Consider the following 18,850-nt stretch of genomic DNA (forward strand, 5'->3'; position numbering starts at 1 on the left):
ACGATTGAATGATATTCATCGTATCGTCTACAAATAGTTATTTTAGACTCAGGCTCACAACCTGTGCTCAACATAATTAATATGAAGGTATTATCTTTCAAAGATAAACTCATCGTTTTTAAGTAATTAATACAAAAGAAATAGTCTTTACAACTATCCTCAATGTATATTGACGTGAAGGTAACACTCTCTAATGAAGTGTACTCAACACTTATGTTACTGGATATTCACTTATTTTCTTTTGAAATAGGTAAGTATTTTTGAAATAATAATAAATGTACAAAGAAAATAGTCTTAATAACTATACTCAATGTATATTGTCGTGAAGGTACCACTCTCTAATGAAGTGTACTCAACACTTATGTTACTGGATTTTCACTTATTTTCTTATGAAATAGGTAAGTATTTTTGAAATAATAATAAATACAAAGGAAATAGTCGTAATAATTATACACAATGTATATTGTCGTGAAGGTAACATTCTCTATTGAAGTGTACTCAACACTAATTACTAATATTACTACTTTACTGAAGTAATTTGTAACCTACCTTCTTTAAGAATTGTCTAAAGATGAATCCGATAGTAATTTTTAAGCACGTTCTTGTATCCTACTTTCCAATTTCTTTATATTTCGCAGTAGATACTCACCACTGACTTTATTTTAAAAGGAAAAAACGTTTAGGCACTATTATCACTCAATTTTACTACGAGTTTTAAGAATATCGTGTTGAACGGCCAAGCACTAGAACGCGAATGAAAATGGCGACCAGTGTTGCATGAGTGTTGCCTTGTGAGAAGTACAGTCTATGGTACGAAAAATGTATCAATGGATTTTTATTTTGTTTTATTTATTTTTAGATGTATTTCTCAACTATAGTGTTTGAATGGCCAGACGGTTCGTCTACTACAAGTATTCTTAATCTCGAAGACGAAGCAAAGTATAATCGCGACAAGTTGTATCTTAGGTTCAGTGGACTGAATCTGATCTAAGTTAGAACAGTATTTATGTCTAACTACACGTTAACTCTCTATCTTTCCAGTGGTTTCATTTTTCACATAATCTGTTCACAAACATAGTCAGAAAAACTATATACTTATTTATATATATATTTCGCTACAAACTGCCAAATAAAAAGTCAATTTGTCGTTAAGAGCATCTTGAATATTAAGTAACTGTATTTAGACATGCTGTATAGATAAATTGTCAAAAATGTAAGATTCTTAACTTTTACGATGCATTTCATAATGTATTTCAAAGTAAAGCTAGAGTTTTTATTGCCACTTGGCAGAAAAACCAAATTGTTCTTGGCTCGACCCGGGAATCAACACCAGGACCTCGCTCTCTGCATTAACCACTAGACCAATGAAGCAGTAACCACTAAATAACAATAATGTATGTAAATGCACTTACGGCCAATGCGCCTTGTTGACGAGCCTGGCTGCCGCGGGTGGTGGGTTTTGAGCAGATGAGTTCACCAGCACATCACTAGCTCCTTTGGGGACAACTGAAAACCAATAGCATCAATTTAAATCTAATGTTAACAATAAATTTATTTATTTTTTGAAGAATTTCTTTATTTAGTTTTGGTACTAAACTAGTTGATGCGACTTCGTGTCCGCGTGGATCATTTACGTTTTTAAAAATCACATTTTGATTTTTTGGATTAAAAAGCAGTCTAAGGGCCGATTTCACCAACGCAAAAGAAGTCTTATCCGAGAACAAATTTTATGTTTTCGCATGATTTCAATACCAAAACTGTCATTACGTCCAATTTATTCCTAGATTAAACGTCACTTGACGTTGGTGAAATCGGCACTAATTCACTTTTCAGGTCTGTAACTATATCGGTGAAAGCTTTGCGGCGCGGCGGCGACGCAACGCATAGTGTGCCCTCAGTCTGACTGACTGACTGCCTGATCTATCAATGCACAGCTCAAACTACTGGATGGATCTGGCTAAATTTTGGTATAGCTATTATAGCTATTATAGCTGTTGATTGCAAATAAACGAATAAAATAAAATGACGTAGACAACCGCTAAGAAACGGTTTTTGCAAATTTAATCCCTAAAAGAACACGTACACTAATAATAATTGTAGTAGCTTAATAAAATTATAGTTTATAAAATAAATGTAAACGGTTACCTCATTCCTGACTAACACAGTGAACCGAGATGCGATAGCCAATAATGCAGTGTAATTAAGGTCAAACAAAGTTCCGCCGCTGTACCACAAGTACTTTATTATTTGTGCTGTTATTATTAATTAAAATATTTATATTTGTTACGACTTTAAGGAAATCCACGTACCTTAAAATTGTCGTAACTTTATTATTACTAGATGATGCCGGTACTTGATTCGTATGTATTTAGATTTTAAAAATCCCGTGGGAACTTTTAAATCCGGGTTCAAAAGTAGTCGATGTTACTCTTCAGACCTTTAACTATATCCAGACAAAAAACGATCCGTTGCTCTGCTGCGGCGTGATTTAAAGACAAACAAACACTTTCGCATTTATATTGTTAATAAGTATGATGGTTATTATGGTATTCTTAGATTTATACATGTAATGCCGTTTCAAGTTTTTTCAATTCTTCAGTAAGACTTGAGCATTTTCTGAATGTTTATGAAAACATACCAAGCTAGTAATAATCGCACTATATTAAATTTGCATTTATACATTATAATTCTATTTTCATAAAAATTTAATGGTTATTCTGACTGATAACATAAAATAAGAATTGTCGTACCACTACTCATTATCACTAAAATATTACATTACAGAGGTTTCTGCTAAACAATAGCATGTCTGTGATGGTGTACAAATCACTAGCTGTCTTGCACTTAAGTTATCTAGTCTTTATGTAACTCGAGACTCATCGGATGACACAGAATTTTCCATGTGACTCAATTGAAATGTACACTACATCGTAATTCTTATGCAAACTAACTTCGTAGATGATCATCATACCTACATATTATAATTAAATCCAGCCATGTTTGTAAAATCTCTTATATCAATCACCTACCCCTTATCACGACTTTCCTTCTCTGGACCGGCTTAACATTCGACGTTCATTGAAGACCCTACCATTCATTACGTCAGATCTTTATTGAACGAAATGGATACTCTTAGAGTCAATAAATCCTTACTATCTCGGAATCTTAAAAATGTTTCCTTAATTGATTCCTTTTTCATTTAAAGATAGATAGATTTAAAGAAAGAGATTTTATTTAATAAGCTTTACAGGATAGTCAGGATTGTTGCGTCGCTGTTTAAGTTAACTTACAATACAAAGTCGAAACTACATCAAAAAATACTATGTACCTATTTATCTTTTAATCTGCTCTACATTTGTCTTTATCCCTTATACTACTTTACTAGCTTTATAGAAAAGTATAATAAAGCCGTGACATGACCCTTAAGCATTGGCATTCTAGTGACATCGCTAATCTGATCAACTGGCAACTGGAAACGTTTTTGCTCAGGGTTCCTCATAAAGACATAAACAGCTTTATCGTCTCAAGTACCTACAAAGCCAGAGCGCATACGTATGTTCCAGGCAAGTGCGTTCCAACCGACACCGCACCATTCTTTACACCACCACGACCACATCACTCAACCACCACTAAAAACCCTAATAAAAAACCGGCCAAGTGCCAATCAGGCTCGCGCGCCGAGGTACGAATAAGACGAATTTTCCTGCTTGGATCCATTTTACTCTAATTAATAAGTAAATAACTGTAGTACGCGACAGGTCGAGATGACAACCGGGGAGAGTGCGGGCGAGCACGGGTGTGTGGGGCGGGGCGACCCCCGCCTCTTAGTCATGTCATAGCGTCACCCCCGCTATTCCGCACCGGATTAGCGCGGGGGGATGTGCGGGTTTGCGGGCGTCACCACCCCGATTGCCATCTCGACCTGTCGCGTACTATACTACATATACGAATGTTACTTTAAGGGTGGTTTCAAATTACGCTCGTTTTGGCATATGAGCTGTTTTCACGCATCAATAAATCGGAAGCGGGCGCATGTGCTCATTACGGAGTGTTCGCTCGAAACAATGGATCAGTCAGTAGCAATATGGATTCTGACGAGATTATAAGAGAGTTTACGCTCGTGCGAGATGCGCGTTAGACATAAGGCGCGCATGTACGCGCGTACAAAAACGAGCTTATACGCGCAAAAAAGCGAATCTGAAACCGCACTTACCAACGTTATACGTATAACGTTTGATAGTAAAGCGATCACAATTAGGTATCATTGGTTCGCTGACATTATCACTCTTGGGTAAAATGCACAAGTGCAGCAAGAATGTCATGAATTCAGCTATCACAATAATTGTGATTGTAGCAACATTGCCCCATTAACACGACAGGTGAATTCAGGGTTGGCATGGCATTTTAATCAAATATTCAGAACAAGTGTTATAAACATGTTTTTATTTTTTTTAAACCGTTACGTAAAAAGAGTTTTGTTTGTGTAACCGTGTAGGTGAATCTGTCACATGATAATATCACCTGTCACGCAAAGGGGGCTGATTTGATACGACCGTGTGGAGTACGCACCGGCATTAGTCTGCGAGGTGTGCATGGCGGGCGCGGGGCCGCCGGGCGCCGCCGCACGCACCGACGACGACATCACGTTCTGCAAAAGTAAAAAGCTGAGTCAAAAAAATCAAAAGGACACGAGGAGGAAAAAAGTGAAGGAAAGACGAGGATAAGAGAGCGAGGGCGCAGATAGTGAGGAGAACGAGCCTCAATAGCTCAACAGGTAAAGGAGTGGACTGAAAACCGAAAAAGGTCAACGGTTCAACCCCGCCCGTTGCACAATTGTCGTACCTACTCCTAGCACAAGCTTGACGCTTAGTTGGAGAGGAAATGGGAATATTAGTCGTTTAACATGGCTAATATTCTTTTAAAAAAAATCGAAGAAGCGAATCTCGATATTAGGCGGGACCGCGATGAGCTGCGGGGATTCAACGTATAGTACGCGACAGGTCGTGATGGTAATCAGGGAGGGAACACCCCGCACACCCGCACCAAACCGGTGCAGGCGAGGGCGGGTGACGTGCGGGTGTACGGGGCGTCGCACCGCCTCATATCCCGATAGACTTGTCGCGGACTATAGTTGTGGTGATATCAGCTCCAGAGGGGAGAATGATACAGTAAAAAACTTGTTGGGAGTCAAAAACGCGCCCCAGGAACACGCCAAGAACAAGGACTTTATAAATAGTTTTAAATACATATCAAAAATTGCGTAACCGGCAGGAATCGAACCTGCATCTTCTGGGTTCGCGCCCGATGCCTTGACCACTCGGCCACGGTTTCGCTTACTGCCAGTGACGAAATTTATGGTATGTATGTTCACCATACTCACACCAGAATTCACTTTCAGTTATTTTTTCAAAAATTCAAATTATAAGCCATGTGTACAATATACTGCTGGGGCGAGTAAATTCGATGTTTTGTCTGATTGTAATTGTTATTAATAAATGCGCTCAAAAGGGCTTGAAGCCAGACCCGTGAAGTAAAAAAACCTTTATAAAAACTTCTCATAAAAACGTACGTACATATTTAAATTTAATCACAACCAGCGACCAATTTTTTTTAAAACTACTATGTAGATGTAATTATGTTATAAGGCAAAAACTACTCTATATTAATATTAAAGCAGTTAATACCTGCTACGAGTAACTAATCCTTCGGCGAGCAATGATACGGACTTGTTTAACTGTGAAATGAATTTTCCTCGCGTCACTGACGAGATTCGCCGGTATTGCGTCTTAACTTGTATAATAACAATACAAAACAATTGATTCTATTTGTATATATTTTTTACATTATCCCATTATCAACCTAATATTTGCGAATTAAATATTTATAATATAATTATTATGGATATACATCTACTCTCACGCCCGCGTACAAAATAGATACATATAAAAGCCAAAAGAGTTATAATATACTTACATACATAAAAATAAATAAACCTACATAAACATTACATACATACATATTTGTAACGGGCGGAGGATTACACCCCGGCAGGGGAGACCAAACGGCCGGGGGTCAGGGCGACAGGTGAAGAAATCGGCGGACTATCCTAGCCGAGTCCAGCAAGACCGATAATTATTATTATTATTATTATTATTATTATTTATTTATTTATTATTTAATTGATTAGAACGGCCATAAAGCCAATTACACTAATTAAACTACGAGTACAAACTAACATAAACATACTAACAAAAATTGTTAAAATTATAAATTTTAAAAAGCAAAATTATAAATTTTCACTAAAGTGCAAGATCTGACCCATGAGGTCAGCCCATTAATGTTATGATACGATTCGAAAGAGCAAGGCACTTAATGTCTCGTACAATTAGTTCCTGAAGTTACCACTACAGAAACGATTGGCTGTAAAAAAACCGGTCAAGTGCGAGTCAGGCTCGCGCAATGAGGGTTCCGTACTACAGTAGTATTTTTTCGACATTTTGCACGATAATTCAAAAACTATGATGCATAAAAATAAATAAACATCTGTTTTAGAATGTACAGGTGAAGACCTTTCATATGATACCCCACTTGATACAGTCACTCACTTACTTCGAAAGTTGAAAATACTAATTATTAGTTCATGATCACAAATTAATTTTTTTGTGTGATCTAGCCCAAAATTCACGGTTTTCAGATTTTTCCCCAAATGTCAGCTATAAGATCTACCTACCTGCCAAATTTCATGATTCTAGGTCAACTGGAAGTACCCTGTAGGTTTCTTGACAGACAGACAGACAGACAACAAAGTGATCCTATAAGGGTTCCGTTTTTCCCTTTTGAGGTGCGGAACCCTAAAATACAGGTTATTGAGTGATTATTTTTATCAATAAACTGGGAGATGATACAGATACATTAGATACCTATGTAAATTTAAATATTAGACATAGGTCTCCATTTCATCTGCGGGATTTAGGTTTTAAAAAATCCCGATTCCAAAAAAAAACTCTGATTTTCCTGGATAAAAAGTAGTCTATACATCCGTCTTCAGGACGCAAGCTATCTCTATACCTTCCGTTAAAATCGGTTAAGCGGATGGGCCACTTATAAAAATAAAACTTACGTTATGTGCGACGGAATTCTGCAAAGCTGTCGGCGAAAGAGGAGCGTGAGGACCATTGCTTCCGCTGACTCCCCCACCCGACTGCAAACAACATAATAACTACATTTATACAATAACCACATAATAAATGGCTGTCACAATATTCCTTAACATGCAACCACTAGATACTATGTATATTTGTGTGATGTGCTATTTACTTTAGTAAATAAGTGATTGTTTACTAGGGCGAATAACATATTGATACACCTTAAACAAGGTCAATAGCACCTTTTACCCGATTGGCTAAATAATATGAATGTGAGTAAATAGATTGTACTGACAGGTAGCTGTAGCGGTGGTGGCGCTCTTTTCAAGCGAGCAGGGGCAGTGGGCGCGGGCGCAGCCGACGCGGAGTACCAGCCGCAGGGACCTACGCTCTGCGCACCATGGACATTGTGCTGCAACACAGACAAACAATACATGAACTCGAATGCTATCTTTTTTTTAAGTCACAATAATGAGTATTCCTGATGCGAATCAGCGCCTAAGGATTCCTAGGTATGTTAGCCAACAGGCTCGACTGGTGTTATGGACTGTTAAACTGCTGCTGTGGACTGTGGAAGCCATGCAGTAGTAAATTATACTTTAATGTTAAAATAATTAAAATACAAATATAATTTAAAATTTAAATGTAAATTGTGAGTTATGTTACTCAAAATAAACGTACATACTTATTTATTTTAACGGCCAGTACACGCTATTTTTCTTTTAAGCAAAGCGTAAAACGAAAGATATGAAACGCGAGCGTGGTGTACCGAGACTGCGTTTGCTTCAACAGTTCCAAGTTTCATAACTCTCTCTACTTAAAACTCAACTTCAATATTATCTTTATTCAAATTGACAAAAATCTCAGTTTTTTGAATCTTTCTTTTATGGTTTAGCTTTCACCGCGAATTCATCCACGTGGATAAAGATCTCGTTTGAATTTCTCAAAACAATTTCTTAGTGAGGGTCTACGTTTTAGCGTGAACCTATATGTAAACTAGATTCTATCTAGACCCGCGATTCTAACTGCGTATGTTCGTCAGTCAGTTTCTCCTTTTGGTGTCGGTCATAAATCATTTGCAGTTTGCCTCTTAATGGCTTAAGAGCCAGCGCGTGTCAGACTTTCCTTATTTTATAAAAGCTGAAAGTTTCTCACTGATTTTCTTTCACCCAAATGGCGAAAAGCTGCTCCCAAACCTACATATGTTATTTCTGGACCCATCTGTATAAATGTGTACCCAGCTCTAAACATTTAGTGTCGTGGGAACCCCTAATTAAACTTTAAAGGTGTCTGGCAGGGGCTTGCATACTTAGTGTCTGGCAATACATTACAAACAAAAATTCAATTCATCCAAACAAACGTTTCTCCCAATGTTGGGGACAATACGCAAAGAAAGCGTAAGTAGTCTAGCTAAGTAAAGTTAGCAATTCATTTGCTCGTAATTTTATACGTTTTTATAATAAGCTTCCAGAAAACACATTGGAGATGTCTCTCAACAAGCTCAAAGTTTTAATAAAACGTAAACGAATTGAAAAATCCTATTAAAATGTAAAGGATTATTTAAATGATAAGCAAGCTTGAGAATGAGTTGCTTAACGGCTTTGTGATAGTTCTATAAGTTTAAGTGATTTTGTAAAGTGGTGATGATAAAAAGAATACCCGGCTGAGTTTGTTGTGGGCTCTTCTCAGACCGGGCGCATTTGGTTATTTTGAATAAATTATTTGAATTTGAAACTTTCAGCTTTTATAAAATAAGGAAGCTCTCAATGCAAATTATAATGAAACGAGTGGAAAACACGAACTGGTAGTTCAATAATAAATAGGTAGGTACTATAATATAGGCATTATTACATGTAGATTGCATCGCGGAAAAAATGGTTTTCCTGAAGAGCAGATGATTTGCAAAATAACTTTAATGGTAGCGATTGCTCATACAACGTAAACAACCGTAATTTTCTCTATAAGTTTTTGTCATGTGATGCTCACATAGTAAAATTATGGTTTTCAAAATCAATAGATACCTATTTTATAAACATAATAATTATGTACTTTTTAATTCGAGATCTAAGAAAAAGTCTCGAAACCCTGAAGTGAGCCAAAGGAGTATACCATTTTTTTTGCGACGGAGGAGCGGAGATAAGATTATAAGGAGCACGAGCACTAATAGGTATTCTTTGAATTCGCAGGCAACAATTTATTTAAATCTCTGATTTAAATTCACACGGATCTTATTCACGTGCTTTGTTCTCGTTTTAATTTTAGCCAACAATTACATTTGAAGGTTGAATTTACTGAACAAAATAATTTTGAAGAGATACAAGTACGTAGGTAGGTACTAAATGAACTGATTTGATACTGTAACATATTATTGGAAACCTTCATAAGGTGCAACATGAAAGAAAGCCTAACCTTGAGGCTTGAGCTTGTAAGTCTTTAAAGTTTGAAAGTCATCGTCTGCGACCTCTTTATGAGTTGGCAAGTCCAACCAAGTAGTTATATTTTATCAAGATTCAGGATGTCTTGGAAGCTTAAGATTTTTCAAACGTGTAAATATAAAAATATTATGTAACTATTAAATTACATCCAAAACTGCAAGCTAATTCACATTTTTCTTTTTCTTAATTAATATAGGAGGCGAAATGGGGGAAATTCTAGGTTTGTATTTAGCCATAATAAACTAAAATGTTGCGAACCATCACAATTGTTTAATTTTCTTGGCAGTCATTTTTTAATAGTTATTATTAGTTGTTATAGGTTATAGCGGCAATAGAAGATTACAGACGGAGGCTTAGTAATAGGGTCCCGTTGGCACGCTTTGGGTACGTATTACGGAATCCTAAAAATGGCTAAGAATTATTTAAAAAAAAATAGTATAACAATGAAAGTGATACATTGCGGGATTAGGTACTTACTATAGCATTATGGGCATGCAATGCAACAATCATTCTCTTGTTTGCCATAAAAGCGGCTTACTTAGGCACGTGACTTATTATAATTTGCCATAACCTATTATTCTAGTATGCACTAAAACAGTGCCCAGTATACTGCAACAATATAACCCGCACCTCTTTTAGCAGAATGACTTACGCCATCTAAATTCCATCTACTTACAGATACAAAGATGAAATACGTGCAATGTGCATTGGTCATTTGTTATTGAAAATTAATTTAATAACTTTTTTTTGGAGATCAATTCTTTAAATTTTTCATTTATAGTAGTTTGGGTAAGTATGGTATAATTTTGCTATAGGTAAATAACGGGTAGGAACAGAAAGTCGAAAATAAAGTAATTGCACTTGTATAACTTGGGAGATTTTCGAGCAAAAATAAAAAATTGCACATAAATTCTGAAAGTGAAGCCCAATTTTCACAAATACATACATATTATTAGGTATTGCGCCACCGCTGCCTGGTTATGGTATGTTGTTGTTGTCCACTTTCACTGAATCTTTGGATTTATGTTTTCCTACTTGAGTTGTTTTATACACTTTATAATATTCATAATATTAAGTATTTTTAGGGTTGCGTATCTGCAGAGAAACCCCTATAGGATCACTTTAGTGTCTGTCTGTCTGTCATGTCTGTCAAGAGTCAAGATCCATCATGAGAATCAAAACCTATAGGGTATTTCCCGTTGATCTAAAATCATGAAATTTGGTAGAGGGAATAATCCGCAACCCGTGAATTTGTGGTCACATCGTATTGTGTTTCATCAAAATCGTTGGGATGGTTTGGGAATAAAGTAAGTAATAGAGAAACCGACTTTCGCATGTAATAATACTAGGTGATGCCCGCAACTTCGTCCGCGTTGATTTAGGGTTTCAAAAATAGCGTGAGAATTTTTGATTTTCCGAAACCAAAAGTAGAGGCGCCCTTCCCTGGGACCTGGGATGCAAGCTTCTGTGCCCGTCAAAATCGGTTGAATGGATGGGCCGAGAAAAGCAAAAAGCTAGCAGACAGACACACACTTTAGCATTATAATATTAGTATGGTGGTCCGTGGATAGTACAGTAGCCAGCAAGAAATATTTTACATCGACCTTTAGAATGAGATTTCAGCTTTGTAGAGCGTTGTCTCTGTCACTCATACTTATGTGACGTTTTGTCGGTCTCAACGATAGAGACAACGCTCTACGAAACCGCTATCGCTGTCTAATGTCGATGTACAATACATATTTTCTGCCGGGTACTGATTTACCTACCTGTGCAAGCGGCGGATGAGCCTGATGCCGGTGTACGTCCGAATTCATCCCGGGCGACCACAGCCTCAACGCCTCAAGTGCACCTCATTATCTGTACATAAGAAAATGCTTGCTTCAATAGATTTGACTTAGAGGCCCGTGATTAGTCGTTAAGGCGTCGGCCTCCTATAATTCGGGAAGTCCCGGACCTTTCGGAGTTAAATATGCGTTTTAACTTTTAAGCAATTAAATATCACTTATTTTAACACTGAAGGAATACAACGTGAGGAAATCTGCATACCGAGTTCTCCATAATGTTCTTTGTGTGAAGTTTGCCAATTCGCACGTGGTTAGCGTGGTGGATTATGGCCAAACCCTTCTCATTTCGAGAGCACACCCGTGCTCAGTAGTGAGCCGGCTACGGGGAGATCACGATGATTAAGAGTGTAAGTTTTCCAGGTAACAAACGTGACACCCAATTTATATGGAACTGTCAAGTCACAAAATTATGCCTTCCGAATTAGGTATTTACTTGAAAACATGCACTAATGGCACAGAAATGTGTATGTATTGTGGTTTATCTTTAGACTCGAAATCAACTCTTCTTAAATAAAAGTTAAAAATACACTAAAATAATAATGCTTGAAATCTTGACCTCGCCTCGTTATTTTGTCTCGTTGTGCCAGGAGCAGGCGGACATGTCCCGAAATAAATGAGTTATGCACTAAAATACATGTTTAAGGTAAAAGCTAAAAACGAAAAGGATGTCTCTGTGAGACGCCTACTTTTTATTATGTAGTACTTACAAGATGATTCTCGCGACTTTATTCACTGCGAAACGGAATTCATTCCCACTCACTCCAACTTTCCGAAATATACCCGTTTCGATAACCAATAGTGTCGAGCTTCTAGGAATCAACATATCGTCCAATACAACTTTGGACAGTGCATCGAATCCAAAGCAAAAACTATGGTGGCAAGAAACTTGGCATCCTCAACAAAGTCAACAAGTCCGGAACACCTTACCATGTACCAAGCATAAGTTGGATTGTGCATGGAGTACTTCAGCCATTTATGGGATGGCTCTGCCAAGTATCAGCTTGCAGCATTGGATTCGGTGCACCGTTGCGCTAGAGGACTCATTGGTAACGAAGCGCTGGTCAATTCTAAACTTCGTGGATTTCGGTTTTTAAAAATCCCATGGGAACTCTTTGATTTTCCCGGATCAAAATTAGCATAGGTATGTCCTTCCCCGGAATGCTACCTCTTTACCAAATGTCATCAAAATCGGTTAAACTTACTTAGTTTGCAGCTTTCTTGCAAGGAAAGATTTAAATTACTCCTACCTTTGACATTAAACTAAGTAGAAGTTTTCGAGACAAGTCTTTGTCGTGATCACATAAAGAACCTTTCTTTTTCTTTAGAGACTTATTGATTTATTCTTTATACGAATTTTAAATGTAATATTTTAAACAGAATGCTGATAATCATGAGACATTTCCTTTCGTCGGTGAACCTCTGCGGCATAACAGTATAAGTCAGTAACTTAATCTCATTTACATGAAACAGCAAAAGATACCTACCTGCTGCCTGCTGCTGCCTACCTACATGCTGACATAGTATATGTACTCGTATAGGAGACTATCACGTTACATTCGCAAACTCAGCACTACCTACTAATGTAAAAATTAAAATCGTAAGACATGAATTTAAAATGCTCAAAAGCCTAATATTTAAAATGATATCATCACTAAATGATACCCGCGACTTCGTCCGCGTGTATTTAAGTTTTTAAAAATCCCGTAAGCTCCCGGTAATCCTCCGGTATAAAAAGTTGCCTATGTCACTCTCAGATTGTTAAATATAACTAACTATGCAAAAAAACCACGTCGATCCGTTGCGGCGTGATTGAAGGACAAACAAACACAGTTTCGCTTTTATAATATTATGGGTATTGATTTAGAATGTTTTAACACAGGAAAAAACGGAAGAAAAACTTAAATATTAGGTACGTCCTACTCTAAGGTAATACAAATATTGCTTGGGATATAGTGTACAAACTTGACAATGTTTAGTATTTCAGGGAACCTTAAAATAGTAAAATTCTATAACGGGCGTCGTCGGGCGGGTGAGTGGTGACTGATCTTGTCCAGCTAAGCAAATATACCTAGCTATAATCTGCAACTAATGAACAAAGTTAAATGCGAGCATTATTCGCGTGTTGTGTGGGAGTGGCCCTGCTGATTCACTCTCATTCTCCTGCCGATGCCGGTTATATTATAGAACATGCGAATTGTACAGCCGGCCAGGCGTGTCAGCTATCGTGACTCCTAAGTCCTACTTCTATTACGCTTTTATGAAGTAATTTATGTAAACGTATGCAAAAACAGGAAAGCCGTTGTTGTTTGTTATGAAACCAAACCACATAGGTATTATAGAGCCAGAGATTTGCCGTTGATCTGCTAAATATTTACATCTAGCAAGTAAAGCACTACTCGTATTTCTTAGATCAATGTTACGTAAAAACTTAGAATAAATCAACGTGCTAGAAATCGTTAAGGTTGGCGAGGAATATGAGCACTGGGTAAAATATGTACTTATCTACAAAGAGGTGATTATGTTAGAATTTGAAACTCAATACTGTTATATCGTGTCGAGTGGAAAACGCATATTAAATTACCACCAACTGTCTACACCGCAATGCGCAAATAAACTACAAAGTAAAATATTATAACTAGGAATTTATATGAACATAATTTATGACGTATAACGACTCAGATATTCGTAAATGATATGTTGTCATATTGACTGCATCCACCATCATTATAAGAGCGAATATGATTTCTCCAAGCCAAATCGAGATTAAATGTTGACGTCGATTGATGTGGTTAATGTGGCGTAGGCTATTTTCTATAATATTTTACCGCTACTTTCTATTAATTTGATGTCGCCTTCGCTTTATCGCAAAAATTATCCACGGAATGTACCTACCTAAGGACTCCAAGCCAGCTTGTGCAAATTGCAATACAATGACAGGATTGACTAGTGAATAGATTTGGCTTTTTTGACCGATTGGTCAAAAATGTAAATCTATAATGTCACCAGAGCGGATACAGTAATTATTGATGTGTCTTCTTATGAGCTCTTACGAACACCCGTATGTTTTACAAGTGCTTGCATAACCATGCGCTCCGGTGATTAGTCGCAGTTTTTGCCGCGTGCAATGTGCATAGCTGCCTGCGCAGGCGCACCAGTAAACGGCGCCGCGTGCTATGCAATGGAACGTTTTCTACATACCAAAACGATAACTTGTTTTTATCACGCCATTAAAACGACACTTCATGGTCAAATGTTGACATAATTATTGTGATAAAGCTCTTTCCATCAGGCATGCATAATTGTTTCCTTTTGCAATCATAAAAATAAATTGAACGCTAGATTCATGCTAAAAGGCTGCAACAAATATTTCACAGTTGTTAAAAATAAATGTATGTAACGATACATATGTATGTCAGATAAATTATGGACAGTAGTCAATAATAATAGAACACAGGGGTGATACATCCGGGATTTTAAAACTAGAACATTGACTGGAAGAACATAACGATTAATAATGAACCTACAATACTCAGCAGAAAATAATATATATCGACCTTTAGAAAGAGATTGCGGTTTTGTAGAGCATTGTCTCGGTCGTTGAGACCGATAAAACGTCACATAGGTAGGTACATGTCAAGTTGTTTATAAAATAACAATAGGTAATTGTTATTTAATAAACAACTTTTTCTTTCTTTCTTTCTTTCTAATTCATATTATTCTAATGTACTGAATGGCTTTGAATGAACCATAAATTATATAATTTTATATGATCAGACTTTAGCACTGAATTGAACAAAAGTAATTGTTAAGGCATGATGAAAATCTTTTACGCCGGACTTTAGAATTTAGGAGCACCTACAAATCCCAGGGATTATATCCATGAGTCGCAGGGAGCCGCTGGATTCAAACGGCGCGGCGCAAGACCGTGGCGTGTGGAAGTACCTACAAGAGACCTATGTCTAGCAGTGGACGTCTATCAGTTGATGATGATGATATCCATGATATTATACCTACACATGTTATGAGTTATGACATAATATAAAATTTCTGGATACAAGCACGTCGCCAAATAATTTCACCTTTATCGATTCCATTTACAGCGTCGATGTCGTCCAAAGCTTAAGCAGTGTAAAATACCCTTGCGATACAATGGCTGGCAAGCTACAGAAATCACTAGGGGCAAAGAGACCGCCTTAGGCCGGCGTTGCGTGAGGATGCAGACGCGTGCCGAGTTGAACGACCACTCTACGCACGTTTCACTTTCATTTCATCCTCTCTACCTACCTACCTACTCTACTAGCAACGCCTCCCGCTGCGCTGAGTGCCAATTTTGTTAATATTTGCTCATGACGTCTCAAGAATTTCGTTAACTCATCGTTGACGAATTATCTGTTTACTGATAAATTATTATAGGTACAAACTGTCATGCTCGTGACCTTCCAGTCTGTGTTATGAGAGACTCGATACTGTTGTTACAGCTTCTGATGCGGAACAGTACCACAAATCACGAAAAAATTGACTTTAGGTATCTACTTTTTAGTTTAGAGAATTTAGGTACCTATGTATTGTCGCTGCTATCGTAAGTTGATAAGTTTCCATCGAAATGCTCTTATTGTTCCAAGAAGAATCATTCTAGATTATATAGCAAGAGACATAATGAATTAACTGATTGTAATGCAACAAGGACACTTATATATGGGACGGTTGGTGACACATTGGCCTCGTCCCATATCAGGAGAGCCGGATTCAAGAATGGGAGCCGCGTAAACCAGTAGCCGAATCCGATAAGAGGTAAAGATATATGCCTGACCTTTATTATATTGATATTTATTATACCATTGACCGTATTAATAGCATTGTTTTTCGCATCCTCTGGCCTACAACAAGTGTTGCGGCTTTCCAGCCAAGAAACATATGAAAAAAAAACAGAGTACAAAAAAAATTAAGGCTGAGTAAAAATGACTTTAAAAATATATCACTAAGTATTGCCTTGAAAGTACTAAAATTATAAGTGGCAGGCACTGGAGGAACGCCGAAAGGGTGTGACACCGAAAGGGTATTCGACACCTCACTCTAACAAAGTAGCCGATTTGTATAATTTTACAAAGAATACGTATTTAGGAAGGGTTTTAGTAGGTATATACACACTGCATAATCGTTGCTGACTACGAAACAAACTGAAGCATACTTATATAAATACAATATATTGATGTATGATATATGTCGTAATAATGACCACGAAGCTTATTAGAATGAGAGCCATTTGGAACCGGTATTAAAGTAAACAAAGATGTCAGCAATATTACCACACCTGGGCACAACTGGGTCTATAAAAACGTAGAAGTGCAAATTTTTTTTTATAACAGAAGATAGGAATATGATTTTCTCAAACAGGTTAAACAAAACAGAAACTACTTATTTATATCGAAACTCCATAGTTAAATTACACAGAAACTCCAAGCTATCCAATACGAAGGTAATGAATTATTTATTATTTGCAATGAATTTAATTTGTCTCTGCAATTTATTTTATAAAGCGTATCATCTTTAATGTATTGTAGAAAGGCACAGTATTTTAAACATTATCCAGAAAACGTTTTATTAAAAAACTAGTGCTAACATTAGACTGATTTCACCGGAAAGTATCCAATTTTGAAAAAAAAAATTAATATGCAAAAATACATCCCAGAGAGATAGAGATTTAAGTTTTAGATTAATTTGAATAAAATGATTTTATAAAAATAATATAATAGGTTTTTAAAAGTTTGGGACCACGCATTTAATAACGAGACAATCATCGTATATAGTAAAAATTAAATGCTGTATAATATTATACAAAATGCCGCGTTTAATCGTCCATGAACGTGTCCACAAAGACCGCTGTTTATGTTAACAGGATTTTGTTTACAGTTCATTTTTTATTTCAGTAGAGCGTACCCGGAACTTGGATTTAAATCTAGATATATAATATACATATTAATGTGGGAAGCAATGCGTAGTACTTACTTTTATTATATAGGTTTGTATATCTACCCCAGTGGCCAGTTATGTAGACTATTACTATCATTATTATATGTAATGTTGCAAAAATCATAATAATATTAAGTTATTGAATCGCTCAATATCCGCTAAGGCTGATTTTACGAATGCGAAGAATTACTGAATAAATTGAACTGACCTTAATGCAACCGCTTCCTTCCCTCCATGGTCGCACTTATAAAAGGAAAATACAACTCTTTATCACTTCCTATGTTTTCGTTAAATATGGAGTCTTATATGTAAGCAATTTTCCCTAATCATCTTACTAAATACTCCGTCCGTTATAAATGATTCATGATTAGGTACTTCATTAATTATTTTGTTTCGATTTGCACATCTACTAGTCTATATCTTCTCTACATAGTATAAAAAAGTCGCTTCCCGCTGTCTGTATGTTTGAACGCGTAGATCTTTTAAACTACGCAACGGATTTTAATGCGGTTTTCATCACTAGATAGAGTAATTCAAGAGGAAGGTTTATAGGTATAGTTTAATATTGGTTTGTGTTAATTTGATAAAATATGACGATATTTGAACAAAATGACGTAAGAAATCAAGCGTCCATCGAAAATTATCAAATATTATAAGAAAAAAAATAGGATAAACTCAAAAAATACTCAACTGATTTTCAAAATTCTTTCACCTACATAAGCTACATTATTAGCAAGTAGTATGAGCTACATTTTATTCTCAAAAAATTAGAGATCCCTAGGGAAATTGAAATAATATGAATTAGGTCGGGGAAAAAATCCTCTCACTTGAGTTTCCGAGGCGTGCGCTGGTCAAAGTTACGCGAAAAGTATCTACATTGCACCCAGGCGAAGCCGGGACGGATCGCTAGTTTATATTATACAGAAATGAATCGATTATAATAATAATATATCTTTATGTACTTCAGGCGAGAATGGACCATTTTTGAATGAATGATCGTTTTGTTTTTCAGTAAATCACGGATTAATTTCTTTAAAAATTAATGAACACCTGATACAATTATTATTACGATCAACTCAAACGTGGATTTTCGCCTGAAGATATAGCAGTCATTTAGTAGTATTTTTCTTCCACTACGCTCTAAAATATTAGGAATCGCGACGTTTGGTACAACTTAACTTTTATAAAAGGTACATAATATTCATATTGTGACCTCTAACGGACTCTTCCGGTAAAACTTTAAAACAAAATAATATAATATAAGTAATTAAAAAGTGTGTAGGAAAACTAGAAAATTAGGAACCATCACAAACTAATGTGCCTACCCGCCTAGGCTGTCGTAATAATGTAATTTGAACATTGTTAGAGCAAGAACTTGCGCTGCGGATTGATTTCCTCTTTTGAATTTATTTAATTTTGGCCTTCCTAATACGTAAGTTAGGTATTAATAATTATT

At 36.4% G+C, this 18,850-nt stretch overlaps 1 protein-coding gene across 3 annotated transcripts in view; it reads right to left on the reverse strand.

Moving 5' to 3' along the window:
• Csk (C-terminal Src kinase) overlaps positions 1-18,850 on the reverse strand; it is a 41,925-nt gene that overhangs the window by 14,941 nt on the left and 8,134 nt on the right. For all 3 annotated transcript variants that reach the window (XM_034977769.2, XM_034977772.2, XM_034977770.2), the window contains exons 2-6: positions 11,347-11,437; positions 7,441-7,557; positions 7,121-7,201; positions 4,570-4,648; positions 1,413-1,506 (exon numbers count right to left, since the gene is read on the reverse strand). In XM_034977769.2, coding sequence (XP_034833660.1) covers positions 1,413-1,506; positions 4,570-4,648; positions 7,121-7,201; positions 7,441-7,557; positions 11,347-11,394 — 419 coding nt within the window. In that variant the 5' untranslated portion in view covers positions 11,395-11,437. The remainder of the gene's footprint in view (positions 1-1,412; positions 1,507-4,569; positions 4,649-7,120; positions 7,202-7,440; positions 7,558-11,346; positions 11,438-18,850) is intronic.

This window comes from Maniola hyperantus, chromosome 17, assembly GCF_902806685.2.
Source record: "Maniola hyperantus chromosome 17, iAphHyp1.2, whole genome shotgun sequence".
Lineage (NCBI taxonomy): Eukaryota > Metazoa > Arthropoda > Insecta > Lepidoptera > Nymphalidae > Maniola > Maniola hyperantus.